Raw genomic sequence first — 21,267 nt, 5'->3', positions numbered from 1 at the left:
CCTATTATTTATCCAATTAATATTTTTGTTTGTATGATTAATATTTTCAACATAATTATTTTTTCAATAAGTAATTAACCAAGGACCAGTTGTTTTCCTAGCTATTGAGGATGCTTACTGAAGAAATTGGTCAAACTGGAGTGGAGTTTGCAGTGGGGTACAAGAAGCAGACACTAAATGAGCAAATAAATATGTATTGATTTCACTTGTAATCTGGGTGATAATGGAAATAAACAGGTAGTGTGATAGAGATTGCCATGGTATGGGTAGCAGGTAATTTACATAGGGACAAAAATGGCCTTCTCAAGGATTCTAGGCATGCATAGCAATAGTTTGTTCTTTCTGATAAAACCATAATTGCTAATCAGATATAAATTAGAGTTGTTTAATAGTTCTTAAGAAATATAAACATATTTTTAAAATTGTTTCCAGCTAAACTTGCTAACTTGAATTTTTCTAAGGAGGGAGAAGAGATTGTAATAACAACCACAAGCTATGATGTCCACCAGACAGAAACTAGAAGTATTGTTAAAATCCTGCATGATCACAAAATTCTTATTCTCAATGAGACTCTTTCCTATACTCACCTTGGTAAGTGGCTGTTCTTTAACCAAGTAAATGTGTAATAACCAAGTGTGAATTACTCACATTTTTAATGTTCTCCTTTGTAATTACATTTATTTGATAAAAAAACAACTCCCAAATATATTTGAGGAGCATTTCACTCAGATTTGATACCCAAGGGTGCTACTATTTATGTGTTGGCTACCAATAGTTTCATCTGCATTCATTCATTTATTCATTCATTCAGCAAATATGAGAGAAGACTACTGTATCACAATGTATCAGGTAAGAATGTCACTTTTTTAGGCAAGCTTCTAGGTGATTCTTATGTACACGGAAATTTGAGAACCTCTGATCCAGAAGCATATTTGTCCTAATTTGTTTCATTAAAACATTCCTCAACTATAACTACATACAGACAAGGTATAATGAAATAGCAAAACTGTTCTTCTCAAGGAGAGAGGAAGGCCAGGGCTTTCCCAGCATCCCAGCCTCTCCCTATTTTATATGCTACCATCATCTGAATCCCAGAAAGTGAAAGCAGAAGCAGACAAGAGTGTAATGTTAGAAAGCCATTCAGATACCTCTGATTCTCATGAGAAATCTGCTCTAAGACAACATGGTAGGAAGGTAAATATACCATCCACACAAAAAAAGAACCTTAAAGAATTTTTGAAAGCAGCATTTTAATAGAAGCTCATGTGTCTATAATGCTGTCACCTTTCTTTAAATAGAAAGAAAAGATTTCATTGAAGATTTAATCATAAAGCAAATGATTTTTCAAGTTTGATAATATAGATTCTTTTATTTACACTATTCAAACATTTCCCTTTATTTGAAATGCACCTGCTTGTTGAGGTTTTGAATAAGATTTCTAGAAAAGTAGAATATAGATTTTTTTCCAATTATTAAGGTGTAAATATACAGATGGTGTTTGATATATTGCTACATATTTATAAAGAATTATGATATAAAATATGCCTCAGGAAAAGAAAGAAAAGCCTAGGCTGAGGCCCCAGGAGAGATAATATCTATGTGTTACTGATTCTCTGCGTGGCCTCAGGCAAATTCTAGTCTTCCTCATTACTTTTCTATTAAAATTACAGTCAACTTCTCGCCATGCCTTATATCTTTGTTTTAATATGTAATTTGACTTGAATCCAAACTACTAATCATGCAATAACTTTATTTTTTCAATCATCTTTTTGGTGTAAACAAAATAAATGCTTTTTATTATATTTCATTTTCTAAATAAAGTATAATTTTAATCTGCCATCTATGTACATTTCAGCATAGAAAACTAATAAATTTACATTTATTTGTGTTGACTTCTGGCATATTAGAAAGTTATGTGGCCTGTGAACTACAAAGTAACTAATCAAAACAGGTATTTCACAGAACTGCTAATAATCTAGCTGTCTTTTGTTACAGGTGAAAGGTACCATGTTCCTGAAACAGATCAGAGCTACACATTAGCAGCTGATGTTGGGATACTGAGTCGAAACATCAAAATAGTTGGTGAAGATTATCCAGGTTGGTTCGAGGAATCTTTTGGTGCACACATCCTGGTCAGCTCATTCACTGAAAATATGACGACATTTAAAGGTTGGTACAATTTTAATTTATTTTTCTAAATTCAATATGGCATGATACCTTCTATGCTTAGTACTTAAATAATTCTCACTTCTTTATAGGATCATGTGGACAAATAAAGCTTTGGGAGGGTTTGTGTAACTCAGGTACTACTTTCCAAAACCAGATCCCTAACATTATTCTATGTATGAAGATATACAATAAAAGTGATCAAACTAGGGCCTCCCCGGTGGCGCAGTGGTTGAGGGCTGGGTTGCGAAGCTGCCCGCAGCCTCTGCAGTGCCAGTTCGATCCCAGGCTGCTCCCCGGCCACCGGAGGAGGGTCCCACATGGCGCGCAGACCTCTCCTGCCGCCCGCTGCTCCCCTCAGCAGTGTACTTCGGTCCTTCTGCCTGCTCTGTTCCCCACTCTGGCTCTGGTGAATTCTCTCACCCTCCCGCACTTCTGACTGTACCCAGTGCTTGTATAAACAAATAAATCTTCAAACAAACAAACAAACAAAAAAAAAAACCTTTACTAAACAATGATGTGTGCTCTTCCAAAGGAGTCACCATACACTAAGAGACAGATAGTATTTCTGTGGTACAAAAACTTCATGGCCAGTGGAGGCTAATAGGGAAAAAAGGTCTAAATCTAAGAAGTTTCTAGGGGAGGGAAGTTAAAAAGCTCAGAAATACTTCCTATTTGGATTAAAGTAGCAAGGATTTCCATGAAAAATGTTGAAAACAAATTGGAATTTGGAAAGTTGAATTATCCCTTATAGTTTTACACAAATATTCTCATTGACTCTTCCTCTCCTTATCCCCAACCCCTGCAGGAAATGCAAGAATAAGTAATGTGGAATTTTATCACAGTGGACAGGAAGGCTTCAGGGATGGCACAGATCCAAGATACGCTGTAACATTTCTTAATCTAGGACAGGTTTGTACATTATTTTTCATTTTTGCATAATTCAAAAATAAAATATTTTTATTTTATTTCTATTTAATGTTACTAAACAAAATCTTAGAATTGCTGAGACTATAATCTAGGATAATAAAACTTTGTGAGGTTTATTTCTTATAAGTTTTCTTAGATTCTTGTAGCATTTTATTCCACTCATTTTTCCACTCATTTTGTGCATATAAGATTAGTTAAAAAATCAGAAAAAGAGCACGAAAACAAAATAAATGAAGAGCTATAATAGTATTTCACATCTCCATTTATATTACAATAACTGTCAAAAGTGGGAAGAGGGCCTTTTATTTTCTTTTGAAAATAAAAAAATAATCATGTTGGTTTAAAATTGAGTCCCCTAACCTACCCATTGATAGGTTCTTATGGACTTTTGGATTGTAACCTCTTGCTTAGAGTATCATTTTTCGTAATGAACATGGGTGGTATGGTAGAGGTGAAAAAATTTACATTGTTTTCAAGGTTTTCTAGAGCATATATCTGAAGGTTAAGAAATACTTTTTGCACCTAATCAGACCATACCAAGAGTGTTATAATAAAAATGAGTTCACTCACTGAGAAAAAAATCTGTTTATTCCAAAGTAAACTATTCTAAAAAATAGTTTTTAGTACCTTAGCATTTTATAGGTAATGAGAGTCATATACATGCATAGAAAAGTACTTAATTTTTCAAACTGCATTTAAAATAAGGAGATATTTTTGTTTTCTGTAATCATAATGCATTCAAGTTAATATGGAAATTTCCTAGGATCTACTGGGAAATCATCTCCTTTAGTGAATTATAGATTGGGAATTTTGTTTATTAAGATTTCTTTCCTGATAATCATCTACTTCAAATTTTTTTAATCTTTTTTTTTTAATTTGTTTGGAAAATGTTCACTGAATCCTAATGTTTCATAGAGTCAAGAACATGGTTCCTCTTATGTTCGAGGCTGTGCTTTCCACAATGGCTTTTCTCCAGCAATTGGTGTGTTTGGGACAGATGGATTGGACATAGATGATAACATCATTCACTTTACAGTGGGAGAAGGTAATATAATAATATTTTGTTCCAATCATATATCTTTCTGAGTCAGTCTTGTATATATACTCATACCAACTTGCTGTCTGATGGTTCACTCTGAATAACAGAAAAGGCTGTGTCTGCGTACATATGGTGGTTACTAAACCACCAATGGTCATTGAGCCCTTGACATATGGCTACTGTGACTGAGGAGCTGGATTTCTTATTTTAATTGTACTCAGCTTAAATGTACTTACTTTACATTTAAGTACTCATATGTGACTGTGGCTTCCCTATTGGACAGGACAGCTCTGGAATTACATATCAGATTGTCATCTTATGTGAGGTATCCAGTCAACCATAGTTTAAATTACTATGACTTTTGAATGCTGCTCACATATCAACCAAAAGATTATTTACAAATAAAGGTTATTATCTTATGAAATTATATATTTTATTTTAGATGGTTATCCTTTCTTGAATGTCATTTGTAACATAATACAAACATTTAATATGTATAATATTTGTGTGTATTTATTTAAAGCTGAAGTGGAGCTTGTGAATCCATTTATTTAACAAGCACCTTCAGAAGATTCTAACTCAAGGAATTTATTAAAGAAGTAGAGTTTCACTATCTAAGGGTTTAGAGGACTCACTCTATAATGTAAGAGGTTTGTTTGTCAGATTCAAACTAGAAAATTTATTCTGTGGGAAAAATGAATGGTATCTCCCATAGTGGACAAATGTACATGTATTTTGAAGGATTTAATTTTTTTTACAGGCATTAGAATATGGGGGGATGCCAACAAAGTCCGAGGAAATTTGGTTACACTTTCAGTTTGGCCAGGAACCTATCAGAACAGAAAAGATCTAAGTTCAACTCTCTGGCATGCAGCAATTGAGGTAATGTAAACAAATTTATAATTATCCAAATTATCGAGTATAGTTTTCTTATTCTGTAGAAATTGTGAATCTTAAAATGTTATTGAATTCTGTTTCTTCCTTAAATAAAAACTTGTGAACTCCTAAAGTGAGTAATTAAAGAGTGATTAACTTTCTTAAAAGATTTTGCAAGCTCCAATTGCCATTGGGTTTTACTTTGTGTTTTTCTCCATTGGTTTAAATAGTTCTTATGTTCTTGCTTTTCCAACATTGATTATTACTTTCAGGAATGTTGGAGATGGGGGTGGTATGATCCTATACCTCTGAATCTTATACAGTATTGTAAACCAGTGTTACCTAAATAGAAAAAAAAATGTTTTTTAAGTAATTATCACTTTCAGGTTCTTGCCTCGTAATGCTAGCTGACTTCCAATGGTTATTTGCTGACACCAAAGGCAAGAACTAAATCTTCTGTGCTGTATGCTTTTCATTTTCTGATTCTTTAACTTCACTCATAAAATAATTTTTTTTAGTAATGGTTTAACAATTTTGCTAGCCTAGTGTTTTATTACAGTGGATTCTACTTAAACTAGTGAACATCTCTGTTGAATGTTGTGGTCCACTATAACCAGTTTAGTTATCTTTTTTCTAAATAAATCAAATTGGCAATAGAATTTAACCAGCAAGAGTAATAAAATCCTGTAACCTTGTTATAATACTAGAATGTGATCAGTGACTAATAAATACTGAAGTACATCCAGTGGATTTTGTGACTGGTATAAAAAAATCTCTTTAATGCAGTTGTGTAATGAATGAAGTCTAAGGTATCATATGTAGTGCTGGTCTTACCCCAATAAACTACGGTAACTGCAGGGCTTCATTTGTAATATAAACTTGAATAGAGGGGCCTCTCTGGTGGCACAGCGGATTGAACACAGTGCTGTGAAGCTGTCCGCAGGCTCTGCAGAGCGGGTTTGATTCCTGGCCAGCCAGGGAGATTCCCACTTGGCACGGCAGACCTCTCCTGTCCCACCTGCTGCTCCCCTCGGCAGTGTATTTTGGTCCTTCTGCCTGTTCTGCTCCCTGCTCTGTCTCTGGTGAATTCTCTCACCCTCCCACGCCTCTGGCCTGTATCCCAGTGCTGCTATAAATAAATAAATCTTAAAAAAAAAAGTTGAATAGGATGAACAATGAATTAAATTTTTCCTCCTGAAAGTGTAGGCGTGATTAGTTTTCCTGTATTTGTTGCATGCTTGCTCCCATTATATAATCTTACAGGAGTCTGACTCAAAGCATTTTATCATTGCCCTAGATAAATAGAGGAACCAATACAGTCTTACAAAATAATGTAGTAGCTGGCTTTGGAAGGGCTGGATACCGCATTGATGGTGAACCTTGCTCAAGTAAGTTTTTTTGGCATAGAGTCATTAAATGTAGTCACTAAATAAAACTAAATAAAATGTGTTAGAAATAATTATTGTTTGTCAATTCAGTGTGTAATTATCTCTTCCTCGTGGGCACTGGCAGACCTCAACAAGCTAATTTACTTCAAGATACTGAGGTGCTAAAGCAAAAATGGATGAGCATTTAAGAATAACTGTTTGTATGTTAATGATCCAAAAACTCTAACAGCAACTTAAGTTCTTGATGTGACTGGTATTGGTATCATCCCACCACCTCTTTTGCAAAAGCATAGAAATAACTGTGACTATGGGGATATGACACTATTTTATGCTTCCAATTTAAGGAAATATAGCCTCACCATTCATGTTAAAACCTGCAAGCATGCAAAAGTCAAAGGGCTTGAGCCGTTAACCAGTACTATTTATAAAGCTATAGGGCATGACTCGTAATGTTAATTCTCTGGTTCTATATTTCCTTTCAAGGTCAATCTAATCCCAGGGAAAAGTGGTTTAACAATGAAGCCCATGGAGGTTTATATGGTATCTACATGAATCAAGATGGCCTTCCTGGATGCTCTCTTATACAGGGATTTACCATTTGGACATGTTGGGATTATGGAATTTATTTTCAGGTAAATGTGATCCAAATGATAGTTGTTAATTTTCTTTCATGATTGCATTTTGTGCTATGTAACCTTCAAATTGTGTTACAGACCACAGAGAGTGTGTATATCTACAATGTGACCCTGGTTGACAATGGAATGGCCATTTTTTCAATGATTTACATGCCAGCTGCTGTATCTCACAAAATTTCCAGTAAAATAGTTCAAATTAAGGTAAGAAGTGCATACAACCACACAAGGAAAAAGAAGCAACTCTGAGAAGGATAAAATTATTGAAGGTCTAAGATTGATTTCCTTAACTTCAGGCCTGGTAGTCCAAACCTCTTGATTTTGCACTCATTGCCTTCTGCCAGGAAGCTCTCTAACCATCACACCTTTCCTCTCCTTTTCTTGCTTATGACCTACTAATTTTGCCATTAGTTAACTTTTTACTTCCTTTATGAAGTCTTTCCTGAACCAACCTAAGTGGCCATTGACATTCCCTCTTCTTGTTCCTGCTGTTCCCTGGACATGTTTCCACTAGAGCAGCATTATATGGCATCATGGATATGCCTGTCTTCCCTCCCACTTTTAAGTGTCATTCTACTCATGACTGAAATCATCTCTTTTTCATGTTGGCTTAATAAATGCTCTGCTTCTCAAATTTAGAGGTTTTGATTTACTACAGTAGCATTAAGTATTATTCCTTATTATGTTTACTTTTAGAAAAATATATTATTAAAGATTTACTGTTTGAATTTTTTAATAGAATTCATTGATTGTTGGAAGTAGCCCTGAATTTAATTGCTCTGATATCCTTACTAATGATGACCCCAATATTGAACTTTCTGCTGCCCATAGAAGTTCTAGACCTCCATCAGGTAAACATTTTGGGACTTTAATGTTTGTATTCATATGAGTGCATATTCAAATTTCACTAACTTTTTCCTTTTTATAAAAGGTGGGAGAAGTGGGATTTGTTGGCCTACCTTCGCTTCTGCCCATAACATGGCACCTCGGAAACCCCATGCGGGGATCATGAGTTACAATGCCATCAGTGGCCTTTTGGACATCTCAGGCAAGTTTAAACATAGCCTTTAACAATTAAGTTCTATAGAGAATTTGTAGCTCTCAATGTCATTTAATTTTTTTTTTAAAGATTGATTTATTTATGCGTACAAGAGCTGGGGTATAGACCAGAGATGCGGGGGGTGAGAGGAATCACCAGAGACAGAGTGGGGAACAGAACAGGCAGACCGACCAAAATACACTGCTGAGGAGAGCAGCGGGCAAGAAAGGAGAGGTCTGCTTTGCCATATGGGTTGCTTCCTGGCTGGCTGAGGATTGAACTCTCGCTGCAGAGGCTGCAGATTGCTTCCCAGTGCGGTGCTCAACCCCTTGCACCACCAGGGAGGCCCAATGTCATTTAATGTTCAATATTATTTAATTATTAATATTTCATTAAAAATAATGATCTAAATTAATCTGTGCAGCAAGACAAAGAGATCAGACATCAAAATTAATTTCAAGAATGGCTCCCTGGCAAAATTATTTACATATTAAAGAATTGACAATTAATTGTCCCTCTGAAATAACTGGAAAAAGCTAGATTGTAAAAATTGTAAATTGTAAATTGTAAAAATCTGGTCATATAATTAGGATTATGTTATTATCCCTTGATAGTTGAATAAACTTTAGTTCATAGAACTTAAGTGTCTTGCCAAACTCTCACACCTTTTGGCAAAGTTATGATTCTAATCAAGGTCTGACTTGAGATCCACTGCTCTGTCACTGAACCAATTTGCCTTTAAAATGGTTATTTATGAATTAATGTGGTGTGCATAACCGTTTTCATTTTGCCTATTTAAAACTGTCATTCTGTATTTCAGTTTGGTAAATCTCCCTTTCATGAAAAGTTTATTTTTTGCCTCCCCCTTCCCACATGAAAAGTTTAACCAGTCTTCTCAAATCAGTTCTTTAAACTAGACGTCTAAGTTGTGAATATCATTTCTCAAAACTCTAAGTCCCAAAGATGCAAAATAGTAATTATCATCATGATAAGAATGTCAGTGTTACTTACAGTGATGCCCCTGCCAAAAGTGGTTTAGCATGTCACATAGGTTTTAGTTCCACATCTATTGCTTTAAATAAAAAATATGTTCTTTACTATTATAGCTATCATATGGAAATAAAAATATCCTTATGAAATGAAACCTATGGACAGAAATTCTCAAAGGAACACAATTAACTTTTTTCTTTTATATGATACAGTCTTAGCAGGCAACATATGAATGCTGTTAGTCTTAGGTTAGTTTCCCTAGTAGAAGACCCTTAGAGGAAGATTTTTGTGCTAGTATTTTCTTGAGAAATGCTTTCAGAAGGAAGCATGGAAGCAGAACAGGACAAGGGAAGCTGTTAAACAAGGACATGGTGAAAACTGGAGAACAGCTGCCCTTGATCCCACTAGGGCCCCAGAATGAAAATCAGTCACATTTGAGGTGGAATTGGTCATTCATACCCCGATATTAGTCAGTTATTGATTACAGCTGCTATGGTAGGAAGGGCCTTATTTCCTGGGTAATGTGACTCCTATATGGCCAAAACTAATTTTTGGAAAAGAGGGCCACTTTGGGATGTTAGCAATCAATACTCAGAGAGATGGTTGTGCTAACTTGTTTCTACTTCAGTGCATTCCTTGAACCACCCCATCTACCTGCATGACCTCCAGACACACAGACCCTAAAATTGGGCTTCCAGGAGTGATGGTGAATAGCTTTTCCTACTAATACCCCTATTTTCTATGATTTGGGAATTCAGCAGCACATAATAACTTTCTTTCAGGTGAATGGCATCTTCTTGCAGGTTGTCACCTCCAGAGCTGGCATTGCACCTGTGCCTTCAAGAAACTATTCCAGCAGCCTGTTTGGCTGACGGTTCCTAAATACCACAACATGTATTAGTCTGGCCGACTACTATACCTCTTGGATAATGTCATGCAGTTACATCACTCAGTGAATCCTAGCATGGTGGTGGCAACTGAGTGTGTATAAAATGGAAAGGAAAACCCGTGGTAGGAATGCAAATTAATCCCAGTCAAGAAAAAAGTGTTATACTATTCAGGGCAGAAGATATCTGATGTAATCAACTTTAATTCAACTGACTGGATCCTTGAGGATTGGTATATACAGGAGACACAGCTCTGGTTCTGTGACTGTCAGGTAGCTTCATGAAAGTAGCAGAGGCCCATCTCCTTGGGCCTGTGTATATACTCCATTTCCACTACAAGACTGCTCAGTTCATATAAGAATTTGGGTATCTAAGGGCAGGGATTAGCTGGCCATGTCTTTGTGTACCTCGTTTCTTTTATGCTTCTTCTATAGTGGAAACTCCTTGTTAATCTGTAACCTGCCCTTTGTGTTCACAGAACCATCCATAGGCCTTTCTGCCAGGCTTTCCTTTACCTAAACATCCAGTTCTGTTCATTCCAGGCCCCTGACCAGACAACCAGCTGTCATTTATCACTGTCTATAGTCCAGGAATATCCTGACCTCAGACCACATCTCTCTCCACATAAAGTAGATGATCCTTTACGCTGCCCAGACTTCTACCCAGTGGTAATGTCTCCCCATACCACATTCTTTCAAGACCACTCTTGCTTCAGGCTGAAATTCACTGACCTCACATAATGGATTCATCCCAATATGCCTATTTGTCAGAGCTCTTTAATCACTTCATAGCCAGTCATGAAAAATCTCACAACTCTGCTTCATTTATCATGAACAATCATTTTTTTTCAAGTTTACAAAAACCCTAATGGCAAGATAGAGAATACCCCCATCCATATTGGCATACTGCCCCTTATCCAGCTTTATATTCTATCCTCCTTGAAATCTGCTATCACAATTAACTCCTAGACACATCCTCCTGATTCCTGCCATTATTGCTGCTTCATGCATGCCTGATTAGGGAAGTTCTAGGTCTGCTTTGGGTTGAAATGGGCTATACACCAAAGAAGCTAAAGGCCATAGCTCTACAGCACAAATAGTGCTAGACTTTTCTCCCACCTAGGGTTGGAACTCCATTTTCAAGGTAGTGTTAAATGATGTTTTTGGTGGAATATACATGAAATGAAACAGGTTTTAACACTTCGTTTAGAGAAGATAATTATTTTTCTATTATTTATATTATAGGTTCAACATTTGTCGGCTTTAAGAGTGTTTGTTCGGGTGAAACTAATGTGGTATTTATTACTAACCCTTTAAATGAGGATTTACAGCATCCAATTCATGTGACGAACATACAGCTGGTTGACACTACTGAACTATCAAAAATATTTATACATAGACCTGATATAAGGTAAAAATAATGAAAACTCAGTTTTTTCTTTCCTGTCTTTGTAGTTTTCATTGTCCTCTCTCCTTGCCATACTGAAGGAATTGTTCATTGCTGTAAAAATTTAACCAGCATTATGAAAATTGAGACTGATTTTAACTTGAAGTAACTAAGCCTTAATATGTTTATTTCACTCATACTGTTTGTTCCTTGCATCATAATTAACACCACCATTAAGTAGAAACACAGAGATAGCATCAGAAGTATGTTTTGTATTAGTAATCTCCATTAATTATCGCTGGGAATAAGAGAAATTTTTGTCATTTCTTCCCTTTTGTTTTTCTTTTTTGTTTCCGGTTTCTTTCCACATATCTTAACACATGTACTGCAACATATACTTGGAAATTAAATGTTGGTCATTATAATCACTGTGATGAAGAATATACAAAAACTTAGAACAGTGACTTTTCAATCAGAGAAGTCAGTTGGTATCAGAATATTTCTAGAAACTGAAATACTTAAAGCTTAAGTCTTTAAGGACTATAACTGTTACTCATTTTAAAATGAGGAGACCAGGAATTTAGATATAAGATAGTATTGGAGACAAAAAAATTTCATTAGAAATCTTTGATCATGTTGATATTGGGAGATAACTAAACATCACTTCAGAGAAATGTATTGTTTCATAAATAGTTTGATTTCATCTGATTTTGATTTAATGACAATACCATATCTTGTCATTTAATAGTTGTTGAACTGCAGTGATTTTTGGTTCTCTGTAGAAGCCTCTGCCCACCAAAAAGTTATTAGTTCCTATTTAGTTATCAATCCATCTGTCAGATTTAATATTACTTTAATATCTAGGTCATGAAGAAAATATCACATTTTGAAAGTTAAGGTCTTTGAATTCTGTGATTTTGTTAGGCTACAATTGACACTATCCCAGTTCTCTTTTATAAGCAGTTTACCCAGTCCCTAAATGCTCTGAATGTTGCCAACAAGAGTTCACATTTGCCCTCTTTTCCAGAAAATTGTTCTTAGCCAACTAGGAATAACCGTATGATGTTAAAGAGTTTAAACTTTCTGTATCACCATCTCCTTGTAGCCTACAGAAAATGTTTAATGTATAATTGAGTAGAAGAAACTCAATATGGAAACAACTTTGGACACAATGCATGATCCAAAGGTTCCAATTGGAGCTGGTCTTCAGACCATCATCGTGTCTCTCTCATTTCCTTCCCGTGTGTAGCTTCTCTCCTTTTTTAGGGACTCTCTTGATTAACACACTTAAACACAAATCCACATCTGTTCTTTTGGAACCCGAAGTAAGACATACCCTTAAACTCTTAAAGTAAGAGCACTGGACAGTCTACTCACAGATTATTCACAAAAGCAGTCTGCACATACTTGAATACAAAGGACAGTCAACAACAGAAATATGTCCGAGTCACCTCCAAAACTAATGCAGCATAGGGCCTCCCTGGTGGCGCAGCATTTGAGCGCTAGGCTGAGAAGCTGCCCGCAGCCTCTGCAGTGCTGGTTTGATCCCTGGCCACTGGTGAGGGCCCCACATGGTGCGCAGACCTCTCCTGCCACGCCCACTACTCCCCTCAGCAGTGTACTTCATCGGTCTGCGTGTTCTGCTCCCTGCTCTGGCTCTGGTGAATTCTCTCACCCACCCGTGCTTCTGACTATACCCAGTGCTTGTATATATAAATAAATAAATATATCTTTAAAAAATAAAAAACTGAGGCAGCATAGTCGGGGAAACTTACAGCTTCCTGTCTCAGTTACAGCAAAAAGGAGAAATATGCTAAATTTTCTCTAATAGATCAGAATTTTCCACTATTATGTTGTTGCTTTAAATCTGGAATAAATTATATTTCCCTATTGATAGAATATATAATGGGATAGTATAAGTGCACTTATGTATACTATAAAATGTATAGTACATCAAATTAAGCAGCTACTTTATTTTTATAATCAGTTAGCATTCACCAGTCCATGTAGCTCAAGATCAAGGCAGAATACTATCTTTAGTTGAACTAAATGATGAGTTTATAGTATCTCATCTCTCACAGTTCAGGTAATCTACAGAATGGTCACTAGAATATATAGCATGATTTTCATAATCCATGTGTACCTGTTTATATAGACACAGACAAAAGTCTACAAGAATACTAATCCGCAATTGATGATAAACCTAAGAAATTAAGGTAGGAGGGTGAAGGGGACTGAGCTTTTATTATTAATATTTAGGTTATTTTATAGAAAACATACAACATTTTGTAATTTTTTAAAAACCTGTTAAAAAAAGAAAGAAGGGAAAAATAATAAAGACTTTCCTGCTAACAGAAGATTTTATATAACCTGCACAATATAGTTAACTGTTCACCAAATGTGTGGGGCAATAATATATTTGAGCAATGTAAAAATATGAACTCCATCACTCAACAAAATATGGAACATAAAATAGAATTCTAATTTTATATCCCACATGTATAACTTATCCTTTTGAAATGTTAATGAATTCATAATAATAGGCCAAGTCAACACAATGGAAAAACATGCCTCATTACAATGCTAATTACATATGCTGTTTGGTCCCACTTTGAATCCTTTCTGAATTAAGATTCAATCAATCAATTTTTGGATACCTCTTATCAAATACTCCGGTGTCTTCAAATGCTATCTAGAAACTGGGGAGGGATACTGTATCAATGTACACATACATTTCTCCTTCTCTCCACAGTAAGGTAAATCCATCTGATTGTGTAGACATGGTTTGTGACGCCAAAAGAAAATCTTTTCTCAGAGACATGGATGGATCCTTTCTGGGGAGTTCTGGTTCAGTGATACCTCAAGCAGAATATGAATGGAATGGAAATAGCCAATTTGGAATTGGAGACTACAGAATCCCTAAAGTGATGCTCACATTCCCAAATGGCAGTAGAATTCCCGTCACTGAAAAAGCACCTTATAAAGGTTCCTTAGATCTTATTCTATTAGTCCTCATGTTCATGAAAACAAAATGTCTCTTTTATTTTTACTGGTTGATGTGCGTCAAGAATATATTTTTCATAATCTTAATATAACAAAGAAAAGATTAACTGTGAATGCTTTTGCAAAGAGGCTCCTTTTAATTGCATATATGCATGTTTCTAGGAATTATTAGAGATTCAACCTGCATATACATCCCAGAATGGCAGAGCTATCAGTGCTTTGGAATGGAATATGCAATGATGGTGATTGAAAGCCTGGATTCTGACACAGAAATTCGAAGACTTTCACCAGTGGCTATTGTGAGCAATGGTTATGTTGATCTCATTAATGGTAGGTGTTTGGTGTATACAGACCGTAGCCCCTCAAAGCATTCACTGTTCATTACAGGCACAGAGACATCTCATGAATTATGTATCACATCAAACTCACAAGCATCAGAATGCCCTTGCTTTCCATTTGTAACAAAGATCTATGTGCAGGAGAGATACTTGACTCTTAGAAGCTCCACGTGTTAGTAAGCCAGGACTGTATTCCAAATTGGCCATTAGAAGAAGAAAGAGATACCTTGAGTGATTTTCATATCTGTATTGCTAGGTATTGTTGGCATAGATATTGTTATGAATCCTTGGAAGTCTTAATCTTGAAACTTTTTTTTTCCTGATACTTTTGACTGTCAGGGCATCTTATCAAGCTCGAAAGTCTAGGTTCCTTCCATTGGACCATGTGTGGTTCTAATATAGAGATCTGAGTACAATGTTCTACATAAGAACTTAGATTGACTACAAGTCCAGAGTTTTTTTTTAATAAATCAAATGAATTTCTAAACATTTCTAAAAACAGAGAGCAAGGAATCTGTGTATGTGCCTAAAGTGTCATTGGGGGCTCAAAGATTAGTCCTTAATTAGGTTTAAAGTCTTTCAGATGTGATGACACATAACCTAGAACAGAAAGATTTCTGTGTATTGACATTGTCATCAGATGTACTAGAACATTCTAATTTTTCAACAACAGGCAGCACCCAACAAGTTCACTGTTTAAAACTGGTTAAAGAGTAGAATGAAATGAATCAGGGGTGTCTCAGAGTTAAATGAGATTAATTAAATCTTTCCCCTCTTCTCCTGCCCCAACATGCAATCTGCCTGGTTTCTATCACCTGCAGTCAACACAGTTAATGACCCCATGGTTCAGACATACAGGTGGCCATGTTTTCCAGATGCAGGCTCTACTTTTAATAAATTAACTCTTTTTAAATATGTATCTCAGCATAGAGCTAAGAAAGTGGATTTCCATCCCAGTCTCATTGCTGATAGGTAGGAGAAATGATCAAGCATTTTCTTCCTCACCATGTGGCCTGGACTTTAATCTGATTTTTAAAATAGAGATCCATGTAAATCTACTATTTTCTTCAGTGATCTTATTGTACAAATTCTCAGCACTCTAGTTTACCCTGCTTAACATGGCCAGTGTGGGAGTAAGGATAGTAGAGAGGACTTGCTTCCCTGCTTTCCTTTTTAAGCCAAGGTTTGAGAAATAGATGAATGCATCATTGGATGGATGGAAATGGATCTAAATGCTCAACTTAATCATTGAAATTTATTTTTACTATTATCATGGAGATGTACTATCTCTGTTCCTAGTGCAGAAGGTGAACTTTCATTTTATATGGATTTAGGCCCACAGGATCATGGCTGGTGTTCTGGATATACTTGCCAAAAAAGGCTCTCTCTGTTTCATAGCATTGTGGCACTTAACAAGTCTTATGAAGTTTACTTCACTGGCACCAGTCCTCAGAATCTTCGACTGATACTGCTTAATGTTGACCAGAACAAGGTAAGGGACAATAAGAATAATTTCTTAGGAGTTATTGGTATTGATTCTTTGCATGTAGTTCCAGGTGCAAGGGGCTTTCCCCCCTCCCCGCCCCCATTCTCTGAAACATCAGTCTTATAGATGGCTTGCAAGTATCATCAGTGTACTACTAATAAAGGAACATTAGTTCAGAAGGATTTTTTTTTAAAGATTTATTTATTTATTTTTACAAGCACTGGGAACAGTCAGAAGTGCGGGAGGGTGACAGAATTCACCAGAGACAGGGCGGGGAGCAGAACAGGCAGACTGACGGAAATATACTGCTGAGGGGAGCAGCAGGCGTGGCAGGAGAAGTCTGCGTGCCATGTGGGACCCTTGCCGGCAGCTGGGGATTGAACCAGTGCTGCAGAGGCTGCGGGCAGCTTTGCAGCCCAGCGCTCGACCACTGCGCCACCGGGGCGGCCCAATTCAGAAGTTTTCATCAGTTTAAAACTTGTATGACTTCTCCCAGTATACAGTGCTCCATACATGAAATGTGACAGTGAGGCCCATGATTTGTGTGATTAGCAAGCAAATCTGCATTTTTATATAAAAACAGTATATATCCAAAATATAGTTCAGTTGTCTACCCTGCCTGCCCCTCCCTGCTAGGCTTTTCTAGTTAGTCATATTCTGAGCTACCTTTTCTTTTTATTTATAGTCCTTATATGCTGATTTTTATTAGTCTTACTACCTAAATTTTTGAGAAAGAAGCGAAGCATTGTTTCAACATTAAGTCTCTGATCTTTACCTGACTTATACAGAATACTACTAAATTTCCTATTCCCCCCTCTACCCCTAGAGTTAAACTTTTTTCTCTTAAAGAAAGTCTTACCTTAATTTAGAAAAATTTCCCCAATAATTTCTTTCTTACATTGCACATTTCTACCAAAAATCATTGAGTTAAGTTATAACACCTGTATGAATGGTTGAATCTCCATTTAAAAGTCCATTTAAAAATCTCCAGTATTTACCTGAAATCCACAAAACTTTGGTTTCAATATTTTACAGGAGGTATATGTTGTTGAAGGACATTTTTAAATGCAAAATTCTAAATACTCTGTTTTATGGTTCTCATAAGATACAAAATGTTGTTTATTTTTAACAGGCTGTTCTGGTAGGAATTTTTTTCCCTACACTTCAGCGTCTGGATGTCTATGTGAACAATGTATTGATCTGTCCCAAAAATACAGTATGGAACTCCCAACAGAAATACTGTGAGCTTACTAGACATCTTCCTACAGGTATTTCCTTAGAAAAACATAGTACATATCATATGCATACCTCATTATACATGAAACTCTTTGTACTGTTTCAACATTACTATTTTTAGCTCCACAGTCATTGACAAATGCATGAGAAAATAAATTTTCATTCATGACCCATCAAGTACTAAGATGTGTTCATTTATAATGGGTGTGTCCTGAAAAACCACTCCTGATAGAACTCTTCTCTGCACAAATGCAGATAAAGTTTTTTCTTGTGTATATGTGGGCAAGCCTTTGCCTCCTGGGATCATTTATATTCTACATATTTAATTTAGTTATTCATATGTATACAGAAGATTTTGCTTAAGATTTTTACCCTAATTTTGGTTTACTTCTATTTCACAGAGATCAGAGTCTAAATAAATTGGCAGATACCAAAAGTATTGCCAAGAAGAGTAGTTTAACTACTATAACTAACTAGTATAACTAGTATATACTAGTTTAACTAGTATGAACATTATGAAGTAAAGTAAACTCTGGGTTTAAATGAAATAAAAGGCTAATGTCCTTATGAGGCTAAATTTACTCATTTATCAATATTTGCTTTAGGATTTAGCTGTGCTCATTGAAATATTTTTGTTAATGGAACACTAATAAGGCCAATCCATTCCATTCCAAATGTGATTCTTATGATTTTTAGATATTCCCCACATCTTTGCTAACAATCATATAAATGTGTCATCAGTCATAATATAAGGTAGACGTGAAAATATGGATAACCCATCTATAGACAGGTACTATTTCTACTAATTATATGAATAGCTAATGTTTACATTTCTGTGTAGGCATTGTTCTAAATGCTTTGTTTATAATAATTCATTGTTCTATATTTTCATAATAACCCTATGAAGTACAGATGAGAAAACTAAGACACAAGGAGGTTATTTGCCAAGGTTACTGCCCTAGCTTGGGCTGCCATTACAAAATGTCATACATAGGGTGGCTTCAAAACAAATTTATTTTTCTCACAGTTTCTACAGGCTGCAAGATCGCGGTGCTGTTATGGTCAGGTTCTAGTGAGAGCCTGGCTCGCACATGGCCACCCTGTCAGTGTCTTCACGTGGTAGAGAGGGAGCGAGAGCCAGTTGTCTGGTGTCTCTTCTTATATCCATCATGAAATCCCCACCTTTGTGACCTCATGCAATCCTAATTTTCTCTTAAAGACCCCATTCTCAGATACCCTACATTTTGAGGATCAGTGCTCCAACACATGAATTTGAAGAGAACAGATCCAGTCCTTAGCAATGTGAACTCAGGTGGGGCCATGCAAAGACTTGAACACAGAGTCTGGCTCAAGAATCCATGCACTTAACTGTTATGCTATATTGGCTTCCATAAAAGTTGAAAGGGTCAATATTACCATTTTATATATAATTGATTGCATATATTTACAACTTAATTTTCTTATTTAAAAAAATAATACCTTTGATACTGAATACTCTGTCACTCAAGGTCTGGAAAATAGAAACTATCTCACCTGGCAAAATTTCATATAGGAAATTGGTTATACTCTGTCATTCAAGATCTGGAAAATAGAAACTATCTCAACAGGCAGAATTTCATATAGGAAATTGGCTACACAAGTGTTGAAGGGCTGAAAAACAAATACTACCACTGCCCTCTTATAGATTGTGTTTATTTGAAATAGCATTGCTTTAAAAATGAACATTTTTCTTTGGCACTTAGAATGTAAATAATGTCCCCATATTATTAACCTATACATATTTTTTTAGACTACCCAAATGTTTTATTATTATCTGTGTCTCTGTTTCCTTCCATTACTGTGACGACATGAGAAGGTGACCAAGGATGAATGGTTTATGCACCTCTAACTGTAGCTTGAAAGCAGCTTCAATTTATAATACAAAACACACGCTACAAATATAAAGAAGGGATAAACCAAATAGCATCTAGAACTTACACTAATAGATATTGAAGAAATATATAGTAAAAATGAAATGATTTCTTAACATTGCTATGAATATCTGTTATATTAACAAGAATAACCATCTTTCTGAACTTCTAATTTCCTTTTCTTAGTGTCACTATGAAATGTTATAAGAAGCTATAAGGTCTCATTCTGGTACGATTATATCATTCAGCCTTTGGCTGAATACGCATTAATGGATTTATTACCTCTTAGACATTTTTGATACTCTACCATAAAATTGTGTATATAGTCGCTCATTTTAAATGTATAATAATCTCAATCACTTTCAGAATATGAAGTTCCCTAATAGAATTTGTTTTGTATTAACCAAAGATTTTTAAGACTGAAATGTAAACCTGTTTTCATTGGTGTAAGATCCTTCAGAGACACATTAGCATATACTTCATTTGTATTACATACGTTTGTCATTGGTAAACATAGAATCACTGAATTTTAAATGCTCTTTAAGAGTTGTTACTGAGTACTACATAAAACCCATGGCTAGTAAAGTGAAATTTACATTTTTAAATTATCAAATGCCTTTGGCCAAGGCTTTAAAATCCTGAGCATTTAAATAGTATTACAACAGGGGCTCCTGGCTTCATATTAAATTTTAATTCTCATTTGTACTACATTGATAGCAGGTTATTTTTAAAAGTAAGTGTATTGTATAATTATTATGAATGGTATCATTTAAATTATTGGCTTTAATTCTGAATGTCCATTCTATAAGTGTTTTGTTTTCAGGATATAAACTTTCTTATGAAGGAATGACAATGTTGAACTTTTTTAGAATTTCCTAAATTTTAACATATATTGAATACTCATGGTGATGGTGTTACTTTAAATGTTTTTAACTGTTCTTTTTGGGCTCTTTTTCCTTCCTAGAACAATTCCTTCCTAACCTGAGTTCTACTGTTCTTGGTGAAAACTACTTTGATCCAACTTACCAGATGCTTTACCTTTTGGTTAAAGGAACTATACCTGTTGAAATCCATACCACTGCAGTCATATTTGTTGCCTTCCAGTTACCTACTGTAACAGAAGATGACTTCTATAGCTCTCACAATTTGGTTAGAAATCTTGCTTTGTTCCTGAAGATACCAAGTGACAAAATTCGTATCAGCAAAATAATACGAGGGGAGAGTCTGCGGAAAAAGAGATCTGTGGGAGTCACAGTTGAATTAGAGATTGGAGATCCGCCCCCTCAGTTCCTAAGCAATGACACCACAGGTATGAATAGTAGATGGTTGAGATCAAGAAATGTAATGACCAAATTCATGTCAAAGGTAACCCTAGTATGGCCTTGTAAGCCAAGCCTCAGGATATCCCACCAATTTAACATCCAAAACCCAGTAAGAGTCTAGAGACCATGTTCCCTGCCCTACTCCTATAATGCCTGACTATTTTGGGATTATGAAGAAATTCCCACATCTATTTTGTTTTTGTAGTGATTAATAAATTCAACAAAAGGATTTGTTTTAATATAAAAGATCTGAGAGGTGGCCTTATAGTTGAGAGATTAAGGATGAAAAATAGATAATTAAAAGAAGAAATAAGAATGTTCAAGTCTGAAGAAATTGTTAGTTATACTTTGGTTCATTTGGAAAAACTGAAAAATGTCTGATAGGTCTGCAGGGAAAGAGCCAGGAAGGGCAAACGCTGGAGATGATTTTGAGAGGTAGACAGGTGCAAGGTCATGGGAATCCAAAAATATTGCTCCTCTTTGCAAGCCAAATGGCTGTGGACTTTTTCCTAAGGAAAAGAGTAGACCATTGTTGACTCTGAGCAGTGGAGTTGTAGATTAAATTTCTGTATTTTTTTAAAGATTTATTTATTTATTTATACAAGCACTGGAGTATAGTCAGAGGCACGGGAGGGTGAG

General features: G+C 35.6%; 1 protein-coding gene across 2 annotated transcripts in view; it reads left to right on the top strand.

Annotated features, from left to right (window-relative positions):
* Window positions 1-21,267, top strand: part of PKHD1L1 (PKHD1 like 1) — a 141,677-nt gene that overhangs the window by 109,919 nt on the left and 10,491 nt on the right. For both annotated transcript variants that reach the window (XM_054692025.1, XM_037502668.2), the window contains exons 58-73: window positions 462-591; window positions 1,996-2,169; window positions 2,975-3,078; window positions 4,012-4,141; window positions 4,896-5,017; window positions 6,309-6,399; window positions 6,883-7,031; window positions 7,113-7,235; window positions 7,771-7,882; window positions 7,963-8,079; window positions 11,192-11,357; window positions 14,086-14,318; window positions 14,499-14,666; window positions 16,009-16,166; window positions 17,293-17,428; window positions 20,271-20,615. In XM_054692025.1, the coding sequence (XP_054548000.1) occupies window positions 462-591; window positions 1,996-2,169; window positions 2,975-3,078; window positions 4,012-4,141; window positions 4,896-5,017; window positions 6,309-6,399; window positions 6,883-7,031; window positions 7,113-7,235; window positions 7,771-7,882; window positions 7,963-8,079; window positions 11,192-11,357; window positions 14,086-14,318; window positions 14,499-14,666; window positions 16,009-16,166; window positions 17,293-17,428; window positions 20,271-20,615 (2,458 nt within the window). The remainder of the gene's footprint in view (window positions 1-461; window positions 592-1,995; window positions 2,170-2,974; window positions 3,079-4,011; window positions 4,142-4,895; window positions 5,018-6,308; window positions 6,400-6,882; window positions 7,032-7,112; window positions 7,236-7,770; window positions 7,883-7,962; window positions 8,080-11,191; window positions 11,358-14,085; window positions 14,319-14,498; window positions 14,667-16,008; window positions 16,167-17,292; window positions 17,429-20,270; window positions 20,616-21,267) is intronic.

Source organism: Talpa occidentalis, unplaced genomic scaffold (genome assembly GCF_014898055.3).
Source record: "Talpa occidentalis isolate TD23 unplaced genomic scaffold, MPIMG_talOcc4v2.1, whole genome shotgun sequence".
NCBI classification, from domain to species: domain Eukaryota; kingdom Metazoa; phylum Chordata; class Mammalia; order Eulipotyphla; family Talpidae; genus Talpa; species Talpa occidentalis.
This window is presented reverse-complemented; position numbering and strand designations above follow the sequence as displayed.